The 18,205-nt window shown below is 44.2% G+C and overlaps 1 protein-coding gene across 9 annotated transcripts in view; it reads left to right on the top strand.

Moving 5' to 3' along the window:
• Positions 1–5,260: 5,260 nt before the first annotated feature.
• Stim (stromal interaction molecule) overlaps positions 5,261–18,205 on the top strand; it is a 36,248-nt gene continuing 23,303 nt past the window's right edge. For all 9 annotated transcript variants that reach the window (XM_065432394.2, XM_065432376.2, XM_065432388.2 and 6 more), the window contains exons 1-7: positions 5,261–5,605; positions 7,756–7,883; positions 10,843–10,957; positions 14,388–14,499; positions 15,348–15,463; positions 15,732–15,903; positions 16,478–16,556. In XM_065432394.2, the coding sequence (XP_065288466.1) occupies positions 5,443–5,605; positions 7,756–7,883; positions 10,843–10,957; positions 14,388–14,499; positions 15,348–15,463; positions 15,732–15,903; positions 16,478–16,556 (885 nt within the window). In that variant the 5' untranslated portion in view covers positions 5,261–5,442. The remainder of the gene's footprint in view (positions 5,606–7,755; positions 7,884–10,842; positions 10,958–14,387; positions 14,500–15,347; positions 15,464–15,731; positions 15,904–16,477; positions 16,557–18,205) is intronic.

Raw genomic sequence — 18,205 nt, 5'->3', positions numbered from 1 at the left:
AGTATGTTCCCTCGGTGGCGTTGGCGTTATGGTCGGTGTCTGCTGTTTTTGCAATTGCTCAATGAGATGTTGGAGCTTCCTCTCCAGGGCTTGTTCCCTGGCCTGAGCTCTTTTGTCCCGTTCCTCCTGACGTCCTTCTTGCTCTTCTAGACGCTTCATGAGCACTTCATTCCGCTTCATCAGGTCGGCGTTTTGCTTTCTGAGGGAGGCGATGGTTTCCTCGTATCTCGAATTTCGCTCTTGTGTCGGCAGTGAGGGAAATTGGTCGGTTGTCGACTTGGAACTGGCTATCACTTCCGCCCAGCTGATCTTCTGCTGTTCTTGCTGTGGCTTACTTGTTCGATATTCCGTGGAGCTTGAACTTGTCTCCCTTGTTATAGGTGGTTGTCGGCCTCTTGATTTACTTCTCTCCCTCACGTACAGGGGTGGGGGTCTTGGCTTAAGCCTTTTCTCGCACTCCTTGCTTGCCGTCTCGTGAGGTAGCCCACATAGTTTGCACTGCAACTGGCAATCATGATCTGTTTGTGGGTTCTGCACCCCGCACCTGTTGCAAATGTGTTTGTCTGGGTTGGGGCATACGTCCTGCCGGTGGCCGATTTCTCCGCAGGCCTTGCAATACTGTACCGATCTGCGGTATGGGCGGCAACGTGTGTACGAGCCGGCCACCTTCACATAGAAAGGGATGTGCGGACCTTCGAAGGTGATAACTGCTGAGGTGGATTTGCCGAGCATCCTCGCATGCAGGATGCCACAGTTGTTGGCTGCCAGCAGTTCCGCAAGTCGTTTCTCCGTCGTACACGCAGTGATGCCGTGCACGACTCCACGTACTGTTCCTGGGAGCGGTTTGATGTACGGCGTCATCTCGTATGTGGCCGCCCCAAGTTCGATGCCGTTGATGGAACCGAGTTTCAGTGCGTAGTCCTCGTCTGCGGTGCTGGCAATTATCAGGTTCTGCTTCCACTGCGTTTGGATGGTTACGTTCGCGCAAAATTCTTTGAAAGGGGAACCACTTGCCCTTGCAAGTCCTTCGGTGATCTTCTCGTCCGGCCAGCTTGACAGTTTCATGCCGGTTCTTGGTCGGTATACCACCTTGTAATCATTCTCTGGCAGCGGTGGCGTCACGCGTCGCGGCGGTGGCTTGCCGTTGGTTCGGCTTCCCTGATCTTGCTGCCGTTGGTGGTTGCTGGTGGCTTGCATGCTTGCTTCTACTCTCGGGTTGCTCCTCGCGCTCAGTCCTCCTTGCTGGTTCTGGGGGTTTCCTTGCTTTCCTCTCTCTTGTATGCGGTCCTCGTTCGGCGCCTTCTTGTTTTTTCTTGCCTTGATTGCTTGGAACCATGGGCCAGCTTGACTCAGCGTCTTGCCGCTGTTCTCATCGAATTCCATGTTGCTCTGGACCGCTGTGGAGTCTTGGCTATTGTTCTCTATGTCCATTTCGTGAGCACTGCCGTTCGTTTCCCCTGCCATTCTCGGTGCTCGCGAGGCCACGCGGGCCCGCTCCTGGGGCGCGTGCGGCGTTCGGAGAACGGTGTTCTAATATGCCGAGGTGCTCGTTGCTCGGTGCGTCAAGGTAAACAAATCCACTCACCGTGGTAATTCTGGTGACTTTCGATGCCGATTGCCTTGTTGAGTTCAGTGGCACAAAATCGTGAAGGTTGGTTAAGGTTAACCGCAATAACTCACGATAAAAGCAGCAGCCCATGCGAAGCGCGTCCGCTCCACTCGGCCCCCTGGTGGCTTTTCAGGAAACTAAGTACTTAGGAACTTTTACTTAGGTACTTTTACTTAGGAAACTAAGTAAAAAAAAAATTGTGAGCAATTTGATATCGCCTGAGATTCTGAGAACACAAACATCCAGACACGCTATAGCGGGTGGTAACGTCATCGCTATTTATTTTTTCACTTGTTTTGTTTTGTTTAAATTGCAATTAATTCAGAGCCTGACTAAAGAGAAGAAAACATTAACAGCGAGTAGAAGAGAACATCTAAGAGAAATTTTTAATTAACACGCTCTACAATGCAAATAGATACACACGCACCCACACGCGCACCGGTGTACGCAAACACGCATACGCACGTATATACAGCCGTGTGTTTTCAAGTTTGAACTGCGTTATCCTTTCAGTTCTTGCATTTTCGCTGCTCACAGCTTTCCTACGTACCAGTTCACTTTAACAACAACGCAACTAACTAACAAGCTATAGCTAGTTATAATTGTTCACCCGTGCGGCTAACTACAGTTAATCAATTAGCCAAATTAACAGAAAGCAATCGTATTTCATTTGCTGCGAGAAACTGATGGAGGGAATTCTCGATGCACAAGATGCCCCAACGAACCTTCGAATACATTATAGTTGCTTCAAAAGCAAAAAGTACACAACGGCGACTTCTATCTGCAGTACGCCCCTCGGCACGCTGACTGCAGTTCAAGGCTATACGCCTTCCCGACGCGTGAGACGTCGCCGTTACGAGAGCGTGCCGTTTCTAAATCCACAGTGTGACGGTTCGGTTCACTTTGCTCGGTAGATCCTCCCCACACCCGCGCCCGGCCGCCAAAGTCGGCGGAGAAACTCACTTACGCACGCGGACGCTTCGTGTTTTACCCTTTCCGCCATTCCCTGTTTAGACTCGTGTGCCTTGCTGGACACAGCATAAACATAGCCTTGCAAACAAACCCGAGCGCTCTTCTTCGAACAGGCCGGGAATGACAAGGAAAAATAACGCAGACTTCAACCCACACAGACGCGCTTGCGCGCTTGCGGAGAGGGATGAAGGTCAGTTGCAGCTTAAAGGCCAACTGCAAAAAAGAAAGAAAAAAAATGATGTGGAACACCTAAAAAGTCCTGTTTCATATACTGTAGATATACAGCATGCTCCGTGCAAAATTTTGATGTGATATAGGAATGGATGCTTCACGAAATGCTCGCAAAAATAGTCCCTTTCGATACAAAGACATTGAGAAAAAAATAATAACGTAGCCATTTCTGCTTGCCGCTAAATGCGCAGCGCTTAGTGTCCCCGTATATGTGCGAAGGGGATGCATTTCCTGTATATGCGAAGCGGGGTTATATGCCCTGTATATGCTCCCATATAAGCTGCACCTCGTGAACCAGCGCGGCGCGCGGCTCCTGCGGGAATCGGTGGCGCCCGAGATGTGCCGGAAGTCTCGGAGACGGTGTGCTGGGACTTGCGTCACATCCGGGAACCGTTAAGCGCACGCGTCGTCTGCTACGACGCTGTTGAAAAACCCTTAATAAGAAAACTAAACGACAACCACTCCTGCAGCTTTGCCGACGTCGATTCGATGGCATGCGTATGCGCTAATTTTAACCAATTTATCCAAAGCGAAATGTTGTTGCAGTTACGGACACTGAAGAGCAACGATAATTCAGTTTTATACTGATAATGTATTACTGCAAAAGCCTAACTTCGCTTACTTGGAGGTGAAATAACGGAATATTATTCTGAAAAAACAAAGGCCGCACTTGCCTTTCTGACCGTGTCTTGAGAATATTTGTCTCATATTTAACTTAATCAAGCTTTCCACAAACATAGGACAAGTTTACTGCAAGTGGTTTTATTAACGTCATCGTGATCATCATCAGTATAATCAGTATTTTTTGAAGCTGTACAACCTTTGCATACTGCGTCCTTCAAAAATTAAAGTGAATTTGGTTCAACACTTCCCATATTGCGAACAGGGCACATTCATATCGCAGACGATAAACTACGAGGTGCCACCGAATACTGACGGCGCAAGGTACCTTCTGCTTGAGGTCTTTCGGTCCAATTTTCTGTGAGCTAATTAAATATGTGAGAAACTCCTCAGCTATTATGCTGTTGGTGACTGCGGCGATAATCTTCTTAGTTTCATGAGCGCGTGCTGTTTTCACTCACAATTAGTCCAGCCCATATGAAAAGTTCTTTTTTTTCTTCTAATTTTGTTGTGGCAGCTGGATATCGCCCTGGTTGAAATCTTTCAATAGTAACTTCTTAATGGACACCCAATTTATATTGATAAAGTTTTTTTGAATAACTCTATTTTGTTGATTTCATGGGAACAGCTTGATTATCAGACGACTAAATGGAGATCAAATTTCAATTATTTGAATTTCGCGCCAGACCCCTAGAGAAGGTTTATAAGTGTGACGTCATAGATTTCAATGTTTTTCGCATTTGGGCCCGTTGTGGTTCAGTAATATTTCTTGAAACTTCCTAACCTCACGTTTCAGTTATAATAAAGTACAATGCAGTTCATTTCTTTACTGGTAAAAATTTATCTGGACCCGAGCAGAATGCGTCAAAATGCATGACGTCAGGGCGAATTTGCGCGGGAACTTTAAGATGGCGTCCCCGCCCGTCTTTTCGTTATCTGCGCATTTTTCTGGTTTACTAAGCTTCCTAACGCGGTGAGAGTGTTTTATTTTGTGTGTGTACTGCTGAGGGGTAATTTAATAAAATATATCAACTTAGATTTTCTCTCTAATGTCCTTTTCTCACGGTTGCGGAGCGGCATACACTGGACGGCATTTCCATGAATCTGTATCGCAGTAGAATAGCTAGAATAGCAGTTACCGATTTGCGGAACTGATGACGTCCTTTCGAGCCTGTCAACATTTCACGTTTCTTTTCCAAAGCTTAACGGTTTCTACATGTCAATTTTTACGAGGGAAGGGAAACGCTCAGCTCGGTGCCAAGGTTTCGAGAAGACGCAACACTCGGTTACTCATTCATACAAGACAAATAAATTAACGGTCGTGTTCTAGCATAAAGCACATGAGGGTACATTGCGAGAAGCGAATATGCAGATTGATAACAACTCGAGCTGGTGCAAATGGTATCGAATCATACGCCTAAAAGGGTGCACCAAGTGGCCACATTTCAGTCGGTACCCCGAAGCGTCTTCCGCGCGAACTTTTGCGTACTAGGAGCGATTAAACCAGTTGTTGCTGTCTTAAGAACTTCGGAGCTCGCACAGTGTATTGCAGCAATTGTGTTAAGTATTGCTTGGATTCAGCGAGTCACGTAGTCACGGTACATATAGAACCAAAGCGGCCTCAGAGCAGCCGTACTATTTTGAACTTACCGCCAATCTGCCAACTTGTTAATGTATTGAAATCCGGCACTAAAATATACTCCTTATAAATAAATAATCAAATTTTTTAAATGTACTGGAGTACACTAAAATAAGCGCTCACTTAAATGTTTCTAAATATATTTATGTATTGTTAGAAAACTGCTGCTTGATCTGCGGAGCTGACGCTGCGGGCCGTATACGGCTGACACGAAGTTTCACTGTGTTAGCTGGAATGTACTCGTATTTGTTGGCTCTCCGTGAATTTAGTCATCAAAATAACTCATGTGTCGGTGCCGCACGGATTCAAAGTTAACGCGAGCTTATGTAGGCGCGCGTCACGGTCGCCGGACGTCCACGTCGATAAAAACATGAACTGGCTGCGCCCGCGCTACATCATAGCCGTGTTCCTATTCTCAGAGGTGGTTCTCGGCAGCGGCGTATTCGTTCAGGACCGCTCGACAAATGCACTCACAGGCGACAAGGATGCATCGGATCCCGTGCAAGGCAGTGCGCCTACGGCCGACGACAAAGGTAAACGGAAGAGTTCACCTCTACCGTTTTCCGTGCGCTCGTTAGGAAGAGCCCGTTCTGCGACATTCGGAAACGTCGAGGCTACGGGTCCGAGGCCCGAGCAAGGACGACCCACTGCACCTTTCTCGGCGTACTCGCGAAGTCAGCCGAGCGTTTCACCCGTTGCTACGTTGCCCCACCGGCCGGCGCGCGAAATTGCAGCGCTTAAAAGTCTCTATAAATATTGATACATCGCAGCGCATTGTTCTGTGTGGGGCGCACAAGTCAAGCCACTGTTGAATAGCAAGTGTCTGTGGCGTAGCGTCACAGTCTCTGACAAACGACACAGCTCCGCGCGACGCCTTCGTTCCTGCTGGCCTAATAAGCAGATTTATAACTCCGATCAAATCACCTACAGCAGTGTTTTGAGCAGCATCGCGAGGTACGCTTGTGAGCTAATCACGCCGACATGTATGCTTCTCCACGAAGCAGGTTCCAGCCGCTTTTTAAGTATCATCTTTTCTTATTTTATTTGTCTGTTTTCGCATAATAAATATAATCGTAGCTCATTTCGTTGAAACGCCGTTCACAATTTTCATTCAGTTGCGTTTGACCAGCGCGCTGGTTGTTTTGTGTAACTTCTTGAAGAAATGCTTTCGACCGTGTGAGAGGCTTCATCACGCCCCCCTTTAGCTCAGCAAGTGGTTCGCGTTCGGACGCATGTGGTCATTTTGCGAGACTTGCACGACGGCGCGCAAATAAGCGATCGCGACAACCTCGCTGCCTTCTTTCGAGGCTTCGTTTTGACTGCCGCTCTGTCAACAAATACACACCAACAAAGCGAAGGCAACACGTGTGAACGAAAGCGTGATTCCGGCACTCGCCTCAAGTTGTAAAGCGTTGATTGAAAGGCTGCTCGCGGTGCGTTTGACGCGACGTATAGATGCAAGTAAAATGTCACGGCTGATAGCGAAAAAAGGGAAACACATGATTGTCTCCTTGTTGTTTCCGGCATCGGCCTTAACAGTGTCAGACTATAGGCGCCGTTCCACGCGTGGCCTTGAAAATATATCGTGGCGTTTTCGTGGATGGCTGCCGGACCCCAGCATTTCTTTGTCGTGCCGCCTTGGTTGTCGATTGGGAAGAGCGAGCGCTCCGTCTGGTGCGCCGCGGTGACACATTCCGCTTAGGCCACAAGTCCATTGGCGCGTGACGTCACCAAATTGTTGAAACAACAACAGCAATTTTTAAAAAAATGCGAAGCCTCAGAAACGCGCCCGTCTGTCAAGGCCCAGATCCGCAGCGGCTGGCTGCGTGTCACGCGCACTTTAGGCCGCGTTTACGCGTTGTGAAGGCCAGCCGAGTTGCCGCGCTTCTGTAGGGTTTCAGTTTTATTTTGACTGACAGTCGCCAGAGAATCGCCTGAATGAGTTTGATTTGAAGTGGGTTTCGCATAGCTCCATAGGGGCTAGCTTTAATTAGTCTTGCGGCGTTGAACTTCTATGCATGATGTTTGTGGTCGTGAACCGAATAAAGTCTGCGCCTTGGACGTGGCTCAGCGTATGGAGAGACGAACTGCTGAAATAAGTGTTTGGAGTTACAAAAGTTGTTAGTCATATTTATTCATAGTAGCAGTGATAGTGCAAGCAGTATTATTATCTGAAAGCTCACTTTCACAATTGCAAAACATTTGTGTGAAACAATTGTGTGAGCAGTGCGAGTAAAGTTTTGAAAATTCTGTCTTATCTAGCCTCATCTTTGGCTACATGAGTGATGTTTGAGTTCTCTAAGTGCATTTGAACCCAGTCATAAATAAACAGATCTCCTTTGTATTGGAGATTTTGTACCTACTTAATAATTTTCCAGGATGGCACTTTATATTTTACGTTGCAGCATGGAAGATTGTTCAAAATGATTGCACATGCGGTTAATCTTCAAGAATCAGGATTCAACGAGGTACATAATTTAATCAGCACACTTATTGGTTAATCTGTGCATCCTCAGTACACGTACCTTGCTTGTTTATGTTATGTCGCAAACATACCGTGCTTTCCATATCCATTGTACCTCAGGGCTGTCACTCTGTATAGGTTTCTTCACTCATGCTTATGAATTATTCACAACTTGAGTTTGATCGCCATGTGTTTAACGATCAAGCCTCACACTTTCAGAGAGCACAGCAACATGTGAAAGAATGAAGGCATGCGACGACCTGCTGGGCTATGAAGCAATTCGAGCCCTGCATCAACAGCTGGATGATGATGACAATGGAAGCGTTGACATCGCTGAGACAGATGAGGTTTGCCTTTTGTATAACTTTCTCACAGCTGGGCATCATTCTGAACTTGTAGCATTAAGACGGGCCGATTGGTGCATGGAAGGTCAAGAAGTACAATACTTGAATTCAGATGTAGTATTCAAGTTCGAAAGATGGCATTATAAAAATTCTTAAGAGTTTTGTTTTGCTTTGCATTTATGCTTAGTACGTTTTCTTTTTGAGACAAAGCTCAATCACTGCAGTAAAGGTGAACATGACATTGGCCGCTGCAAGAAGGTATTAAATCCTGCCAAATCCCACGTTATCGCCCCCTTTATAACATCTTTACACAGCTCATCAGAAAGCCAGCACAGAAGATTTCCCTTTTCTGTCTTCAGTCTTTTGCCGGAAAAACCAGATGTGCACTGACATGTTCCATATGTCTCAACAATGCGCCCATTCTGCGTAAAGCTTTAAGTTTAAGTTTTAAGAACTGTGACTTTGGAAACAAATACACATTCTTTTTAGCATGCTAATTCTTTCTGACCAAAGCCTTCATGCTGAACAAGTGTTTTTTTAATTCACTTCGGGAGGGTCAACCAGTTCTAACTGCATTTAAACTGGCTTTAGTAGAAAGCTAAAGCTGAAGGTACACAAGTGAGCAAAAGTATATGGACCCCAGGGTCGAGGCGAAACCTGAAATTGACGAGTGCAGTAAAAAGTTTTCAGTGCCAAGTTTGGATTGCAGTCCGTAATTTCAACTTGAATTTATAGACAGAGGAGAAAACCAGCTTTACCTTGCGATCCCTAATCCGTATACTTTTGCCCACGGGTGTACATACTGTTAGCTTCTGGCAAGCAGCATCTGTGTCACACAGGTGCCTTCAGGCATGTCTGAATCAACGCACTGCCAAATGTCATTTTCAACTGGACATGGTTTCAATCCTTCTATAATATGCTTGGAGTTTTATGAATTAATTGCACTAAAAAAAAGTACTCTGCACATCAACTTCAGTGAGGATTGAAATGGGCTGAGTAACATGGGTAAGAGCTGCCGATGAATGACCATTATGAAGGATGTTGTGAAAGTATACATAAGAAGGACGGAATGTTGGGTTTAGTTAGAATGCCATTAATGCAGAATGCAGGGTCAGTATTTCAAGATGACTCTTTCTGATTGATTCTGATCCTATCGCTACAGTTTTAGCCATTGTCAAAGCATGTGAAGAGAAAATAAAGAACACGAGCTCTCACTGCAACTTATCTGCTGCTCATGTCACCGCAAGGAGTGAAACATGAGTTTACACTTATTACCAAGGTGCTATGGCATAAAAGGAAAAGTCAGATCTAGTATTAGCAGAGATTTGCAATCAGAGTGCATGTGGTGGTAATGGGCGGGGGGGGGGGGGGGGGGGTCGGTCAAGAAAAATACAATTCCTTGTTGTGAGCCCTTTTTGGCCAGGCTGTTGTAAAAATGCTTGACACATTCTGCTGCTATTGGGACTGCAGGGCCCCGTTCTTTAGTTACTTCTGGCACAAATTGAAACAGGTGTTTTTCTCTACTTTTAGAATTTGCCACTCCCCCTCCCTCTTTTCTTTTTCCTGAAAATGCATTTGCAGAGTTTTCCTGTTTGTGAGACTTGAAAACCTATCCATTTTTTTCTGAGCTTGTGGCTTCTCGGGAATATTAATAGCATTCTGCCTTGTGAGTGACATAACCCATTTTTCCGTGATCAGCTGTAACTTCTAGGAAGTTGGCTAGGTAATTTATGTATCGTAGAAGCTGTCTGACGTGTTGAGCAGCAACGATTAAATTATTCATTGCGGCTCAACATAACCTGCATGAGCCACCGTTCTTTACTCAGCCCAGTAATGAATAGGTATCGGCAGCATGTGATACTGCGGAAACGAAATGTGTAGATGGAAGAATGATTACCTGTGTTGTTCAGTGCATACAAGCTACGAATGCAGGATGAGAAGACATCTGTAGTTTGTACGCACTGTATAACATACGCAATGATGTCGAACCAACTAGCCTGCCAAAACATATTCATAAAGGTCAGGGGGCTGCCTAACAGTAAGGTTTACCTTGTGTTCCGTATCTTGAAAACTTTCAATACACCTATATTTCTATAGACCCTTGTCAGATCATGTTCTTCAGTTATGAGTTTGTTAGTGAATTCAGCATAAAAAGCCAGAAAAAAGAAAAAATAGGCAGGAAAATTTTACTATGCAGTGTACTTACTGGCATCTAAATAATGGAAGCATTGTGATATGCTTTATTCTTATGTGTGGATTGGAGCAATTATCATTTAAGAAGCTGTTTGTAAGTCCTTTGTCATTGCATATAATATGTATCTGTATAACTGGGTACACTGTACAATTGCTGTCTTTCGCGTGCTTCTTGGTTGCAGTAGTCGTGAAAGGTCTGAGAGTCCTGTGATTGTAAGCTTGTGCTTTTTGTTATTTCCTGTAGAGTCTTATAGTTTATATCACAAAGTGATACAACATAAATGGCCTTGAAAGTTTCCACCAAATTACACATATGTTACTAATTGAAGAATACATGTTAGGCACAACAGTTTCTCCCACTTTCGAGTTCACTTTGTCACATTGCTCCTTTGGCCCACGAATGGAGGCACCAGTCATCATTCTAGTGTTTAATCTGTGCACTCTAGCACGTTGCTGTTGCATGTCTTTATCACTGGAGCTACGCCTGCATCTCCCATCACATGGAAATGCACAAACCGTGCGCAGGGTAAACACATGGTAAAAAGACTGTCAAATGCCCACTATCAGCTTGGCGAACTGCAGGAAAGCTAGCTTTATAATAAAGGGGTGGAAAACAAAGGTCTATTCAGAGAAAACATGAGTGCAAAATTTTTGGGGTTACAAAGCACGAGTGGTTGAAGTCACGAAGGGCCTTGTCTTGTTGCACTGTACTTGCAGCATGTCCTGTTGTGCATTCTCTCTGTTGTGACTGTGCTGTTTCTGTGTCCAGTTTCTTAGAGACGAGCTGCAGTACGAGAACGGCTATGAGCGGCAGAAGAAATTTCACGGCAATGACAAGTACATTTCCCTCGAGGAATTATGGCAATCCTGGCAGGTCTCTGAAGGTTTGTTGCTGTCTCGAGTTGGCCTGCACTTAAACCAATTCTTGCCCACCATGAATTCATCGTTACGCTCTCTGCAAGTTCTGCAGCACTTTTTTTTTTTTTTTTTGCCATGCAGATATGGTTGATTTGTAGTAAAAAGCAATTCCTGTGATTTTTCTTCTACAATGTCATGATTGCTTGCTTAAACTTCTGTGCATCACCTGTCGTGCATCAGATGGTCCATTTGGTCCAGATGTTCCATTTAAAAAACAATGTTGAACAAAAAAGAAAGAGAGCATTGTAACCAAGACTAAGCCAGGCAGCCTAGAGAGCTCTCAGTGCCACTGGTGACATTACATCATGCCCTAGCTGTGTATGGGAGCACTTGTGGTGATGTCTGGAGAAATATGTTCAGTTATAACAAATTCTAAATGCTCTTGTTTCACTCAACTCCCTGTTCTGTCAAAAAAAAAAAAGCAGCAGAACTTGTCATACGATGACCATCAATGGTAATGCATTAGCATTTAATGAATATAGTGACATAATGTATTGCCGTCATCGAAATGAGTTATGTATGAGGTGTGTGCTGCAGCGAGACTCCTCTTTCGCGCTGCTCTAAGAACACTCAGCGCTATCAGGCACCGCTGCTGTGAAGCCTGCACATGGCCTCCGAAATGCATGGCATGCCGGTGTGTGCAAGCACTGAGAAACATGCCATGTGACGACCGGGCTCTCCAATTGCACTTCTTTCTGGATACGCTGCACCATCTAGTAGCACTGCCAAGAAGTTCGTGCATTGCGTCTGAGATGAGAAGTGAGGCACGCCGGTGCCTGCAGATGCCGAGAATTGTTCCTTTCATGTAGCCTGTCTACACAGAGAGTAACGTAATCACCAAACATGGGCACATTCTACTTACTCATCCCCACATCAGTAATTTTTGTATGCATAGCTTCGGCCTTAGAGGCCAAAAAGTCTAAAAAGGCCAAATATAAAGTGTCAGTTTAAATTGCATTGGGAAGATATTGGCTGGCCAAGATTTTTAGATCTGAATTAACTAAAACTTTGAGTTGTCTGAGCTTGAAATATTGCAAGTTAATTGCGGCACCTACAACAAGCAATGGCCAGTGCATTTATCTCCACAACTTTAAGGATTCCTTTCTCAAGTTTAGCCCTAAATTATTGGCGCTCAGATCTTGCACAGAGAACATATTTCATGGTCTAGATGGCACAGCAGTACATTTGGCACCAGTAATTGCCTCCCTTATTCATCCAGTGTATATGAAAACCCATTATCACTTATGGCCCTGGAATTCAATAAAATGATTACAGCATGTCAAGATGGCTGGCCTCAGAACGTCCAACACCCTTTGCCACTGATATTGTGTTACTTGATTGTCCACCTCTAGCTCAGCCTTCATCCCCACCTCCCTATTCCTCAAAGAATAAACGAAACCAGCAGTGTGGAGACCAGTTTTCTCAATATGCTGAACTCGCTATGATGAGCTCCGAGGCTGTAGACGTTTTGGGTTTCTCATTACTAGTCATCATAATCATCAGCCTATTTTATGTCCACTACAGGATGAAGGCCTCTCCCTGTGATCTCCAATTACCCCTGTCCTGCGCCAACCGATTCTAGCTAGTGCCCGCGAATTTCCTAATTTCATCTTCCCACCTAGTCTTCTGCCATCCTCGACTGCACTTCCCTTCTCTTGGCACCCATTCTGTAACCCTTATGGTCCACTAGTTATCTAACCTACGCATTACATGACATGCCCAGTTCCATTCTTTTCTCTTAATGTAAATTAGAATATAAGCTATACTCGTTTGCTCTCTGATCCAAACCGCTCTCATTTTGTCTCTTAACGTTATGCCTAGCATTCTTTGTTCCATCACTCTTTGCGTGGTCCTTAACTTGTTCTCAAGCTTCGTTGTCATTCTCCAAATTTCTGCCCCATATGTCAGCACTGGTAGAATGTACTGATTGTGCACCTTCCTTTTCAATGATAATGGCAAGCTTCCAGTCAGGAGCTGACAATGACTGCCGTAGGTGCTCCAAACCATTATTGTTCTTCTGTAAATTTCCTTCTCATGATAAGGGTTCTCTGTGAGTAATTGACCTAGGTAAACGTACTCCTTCACAAACCCTAGAGGCTGACTGGTGATCCTGAACTCTTGTTTTCGACAAACCAAAAACGTTGCTGTTGCCAGAATCAGTTACGCACATACAAGGTTTCAATATTTCATTTCCTCACAAACTTAAAGTGCTAACAAGCTAGTGTTAACAAATTCTGTATAGTCAACATAAATACTGCACGCATCACTAAGCATATATTGCAGGTCATATTGGAACACTTCTAGTACGAGCAAAAAAAAAAAATGGTATTTCCTGTCTTGTCCTGTCTCCTTCTGTGCTCTTAAAATTTGTGCTTGCCCTTTTTTCTTCGTCCCTGCTGAGGTAGGGTTAGGCACGCTGAAATGGCGATGGAATGATACCACTTAACTGTGGATAAAAGGCTTGCCTTGTGTAACCACGTTTTTGTCTATATATTATTCATTGTAAATGCTTCAGGACATGGTGTCTGCTTGCATGTTTTCTAGGTCTTGTAGTGCATCTTTTCTTAAACTCCTGTAGCTGTTCAAGTATACTGAAAGAAAACTTAACTGAAACTTAAGTCCTATTTAGAAAACTGATCACCAATTTGAATAAAATTTGTTGCATCTAAAAAGAAAGAAAAAGAAGGAAATTGTAGCAGTTGAGAAAAGGAAAAATTTGTTTTAATTTTGTCCTGTAATAATTAAGCTTTTCCAACCAAATGAAGATATAGTTCTTAAAGAATATAGTTCCATTCTGTACTAATTCAGTGTTGCTTTTCTGCATCCATCTCAAGCCAAGCTTTGTAAATCTCTTTTCTGCTTTGAATGCACTTTAAGGCGCAGCTTACAGAATTACAGTGCACATTTTCATTACGGAGTTAGAAATGTGTACTTGTAGTTTCACATAAAACAGTTGATTTGCATCAGTTCATATTAAAGATTCTTAGAATAAAATCAATATTCTGAGAGCATCGATTACTAGAATTATGCTTTTCCTTTAATGCACTAAGTTCATCTGAAAATCTGTGCATTTTGCATGTATCTCAATAAAAAGATTTGAGCTAGGCCTGAACTAAAGCTTCCCCTCAACTCTCCTGACTTATTTTAAGGGAACTCTTCCACAATGTACAAAGCAGCCTTGAGGCTTAAGCTGGCTGGCATTGTCTTTTTCATGCTACCAAATGAAAAGCTTTATCTGACATAGGTACTTAAAGGCTGCTAAGCCTCATAAAGCTCAGGCTACTGAATACCAAGTCAATAAAGCTATCTAGCTGCTTAACAATGTACACCCTTTCTGACACCAACCTGCTCATACCTATTTTTCTTCTCTCCTGTACAACCTGTGCAACCCTGCAGTCCACAACTGGACGGTGGAAGAGACGATCGAGTGGCTGGTCAGCTGCGTTGAGCTGCCGCAGTATTCAAAGACCTTTGAAGAAAATGCGGTGGATGGCTCAACTCTGCCCAGGTAACATTAATTCATTCTGGTCACAGCATTCCATACTAGCATTGCAGTCAATTCACTCATTATGGAGATTGTAGGTAATATGTGAATATTTATACAGTTTAACATGTGTCAAGAAGGCACATTGCAACTTCTTTATTGTTCATGTTTAATTTCTGTTCTGCCCAAGCATCACAGTGCCTCTGTGAAGCAGCTGTACTTTAAGTTAGCAATTCATTTTATGATGTAATATTCTGCACTTGAGTAAACTGTGAAACATTCAAGTATGCCTTTTTCTAAATCTAGATGGTGATTGGCAAGTAACATCCAACATGTGTCATTTATATTTTAAACAATTATTTACCTTTGTAATTGTCTTAAGAGGACTGACAACTGGCCACCATGTGTTGTGAGAGGTCGATGGAAATAAATGACCATGATTCATGGTGGTAAAATCCAGCATGCTGTTCTCAATTTCATTAGGAACTGTAGTTTTAAATTGGCGAAGAAAGTCTCAAGAACCGAAAGGTGGCGCATCCTGGTGGTGAAGTCTTGGTACAGTAAAAACTCCTTAATGCAGAAGATCGGATAATTCAGACTCACCCTTTGATCCCGACCAGGCATATGATTTATTTAGTGCAATGAAACTCTAATTTGAATGCATTTGGGCACACATCAGTTCAGTCGGATGACTCTCTGAGCTCGGTCAGCACGGAGCAGCATAAAGGTGCAACGCGAAAGAGCAAAAATGGCGTTAGTGTCCATAAATATGCCAGTCTCTCCTTTCTTTTCTTGCATTGCTTTCTTTTCATTGCTATTGAGGTGTGAGAAGGGACACACTTACCGTGTGTGAAAATGTCATTTTTTTCCAGAATGGCCGTGGCCAACAACAACTACCTGAGCAGCGTGCTTGGCATCAAGGATGTTATCCACAAACAGAAACTTACCCTCAAGGCCATGGATGTTGTGCTCTTTGGGCCTCCAAAACGTCAGTACCTCACTTGAATTAGTTCTTTTGGCAATTGCAGAAAACATTGTCAAGCTCACACCGTGTGCTCGGTTGTACTGTAAACTTTAGAACTTCAATGTCCTAGTACCTGATGGAATGTAGTGCACATGACACCTAAAATAGGTGCCTGCATTGCATTAGTCAGTGATACCTAAGAATAGTGACATTCCTCTATATGTTGCTGATTGAACAAATCGTGTCCTTAAGTGAAGGAACACCCTGCCCTCCTCCTGTTGTGCACGTGCAGATCACAACTACGTCAAGGATGTGCTGTTGGTGCTGTCGCTGGTGATTGCCATAGGTGGCTGCTGGTTTGCATACGTGCAGCACAACTACTCTCAGCGCCACCTGAAGAAGATGATGAAGGACATGGATAGCCTACAGAGAGCTGAGGAGCAGCTGTCCGAGATGCAGCGAGAGTAAGCATCACTCCTGTGCCTTTGAATGCGGCTCTCCAGTGCTCCAAGGCTTCAACAGGGGAGGCCATATATTGCCTCTCAATGCTCTGAACTCGGGGACTCAATTGAGTTCAGTTGTTCTGCAATTATAGATGTATAACACGTAATCAATGAAGAGCATGTGCTATTGTTGGACTGCGAGTCCTCATTTGAAGAAAATAAATATACGAGTCCTAAATTTCAACAAAAGTACGTGAGACCAAGATTGCAAATGGGGGAAAAATATACTAATGACGAATCTGTGTGTAGTTATTTGAGAACTCAATGCAGTCTTGTTGTGCAGTTGATGGCTGAACATTCTGCAGCGTTTAAGCTCTGGGAAAAAAATAAGTGTTTTACTTAGCTTTTCTTTTCCCTCATTTGTGTGTCATTCTGACATGATGATACAAAGATATGGTAATGCCTTAACAGAAGAGTGTTATCTCACTTGCCTTGGTTTTGCCATGGCCATGTATGGTGCACTGTTCTCATTCACCCTGATTTGTACACATTGTGTGCTCACCAGTTTATATTTTGTCATATTTTGGGTCTGAAGGTTGGACAAAGCCAAGATGGAACAGGAAACTGCAGTCATACTAAAGCAGAGACTGGAGGATGAAATCCTTGCTGCTAAGGTTTGAAACATAATTTCTTTCTCTTCTCCGCGTTATGGTTTTTCATCATGGAAAGCCATGCTTGCAAGGTTGATTAGCAAATTAAAGATGTTGCTAATGGATTGATTAGCAATGCAGCACTCCTTTTACAGACTCTTTATCTTTTAATATTAGCCCTAAATGGCACATCTATCCTGCAAGGTATTTCAGATGAGACGTATTGGTCATATTGCTTGACAGAACAGAGCTTTTTGTGTTTAGTGTCACCTGTATAGGAGAAATGTTTTGCAAATCTTATAAGGGTGTCTTACGGTGCACTTTTGATTGCGATCGAACCTGATCGGGATTTAGTTTCTCGGTCGCGATTGGCTCCTTTGTGCAAGATGTAGGAGGGAGCCAATCACAGTCAAGAATTTTGATCTGGATCGGGCTCGATAATAATTGAAAATGGCCATGTGACACTGGTATTATTTGCCACAATACAGTCGCCAACCGTTTATTCGGGCCCCACGGGGACTGCGGAAATGTCCAAATAAACATGTGTCCGAAAAAGCAGATTAAGAAAAAAAAAAGAAAGAAATCCTTTATTTCCACGCACCTATCCGGTCTTGGCAGTAGGCTTAAAGAAATTGTGAATGCGCCCTTGCACGCTGTTCCGTTTATGCGCAATCAAATAAGCCTGAATCTAGGAGAGGGTTGTATGGTCACTATAGACGGCTCAAAGCACAGTCACTGCTTGTACAAGCACCGCATGCGACGACAGCATAGCACATGGTCCATCATTTTCCGACTCAGAGTCATCGTCCGGTGGTGCAGCAGAAACCTGACAAATGATCTCGCCGTTGTCGAGTTCCGCACATGTCAGTACAGCAGTGTCGGCACCTGTGAAACTGTCAAATGAAACGGTGTCCGGAATCGCACTACAACCACTGCACAGGTCTCGGCGGAACATTTTCGACGTCAGTAGGGAGCCCATCGGAATGCGACAAATCCTAGGCCTCCCGGCACCCGCTTGCTGGCATTCCCCAGCGCAGTCTGCGCAGGCACTCTCAGCACCATTAGACACTTGAAGCGATATTTCTGTATGCCGCGTTAGGTCACCACAACCTCGACACAGCACACAAAGCAAACATCACCACGCTGTCATACCGACACCAGTCGCACAAACGAAAAATGTAGCCTTCTCGCAGCGTCATGCACGAAAAAACAAACATATCAGCTGCTGGGTTGTCTTGACATGGCTTACTAAGCTGAGACCGAAACTGCTGTAGCCACTTTATTGAACCAGGGAGAAACGATGATGATGAGCGGGGATTTGCAGTAGCCAGCAAGAAGGTTTCGTTCAAAATAGAAATGGAGTTCAGCAAGTCAAAGCATGCATGGGTCAATGTCGGTGTATGGTGCTCTCGATTGAGTTGGCTCAAGGAGTGTCAGAAAAGTCAGACGAGAGGTTGCAAGGTGTCCGAACTTTCGGCAGTTGTTATACATTATGGTCTATGGGGAGAATGGCGGTGCCACGAAGCAGACCGAATAATCGAGCATGTCCGAACTTTTGGAGTCTGAAAAATCATTCGGCGACTGTACATTTCAGAAGCATTAGTATAGTTAAACCTCGATGTAATGAACTTCAATATAGCAAAATTTATAAGAAAACAAATGATTTAACTTTT

Source organism: Dermacentor albipictus, chromosome 3 (genome assembly GCF_038994185.2).
Source record: "Dermacentor albipictus isolate Rhodes 1998 colony chromosome 3, USDA_Dalb.pri_finalv2, whole genome shotgun sequence".
NCBI lineage: Eukaryota > Metazoa > Arthropoda > Arachnida > Ixodida > Ixodidae > Dermacentor > Dermacentor albipictus.
Note: the sequence above shows the minus strand (reverse complement) of the source record. Positions and strands in the feature narration are given on the sequence as shown.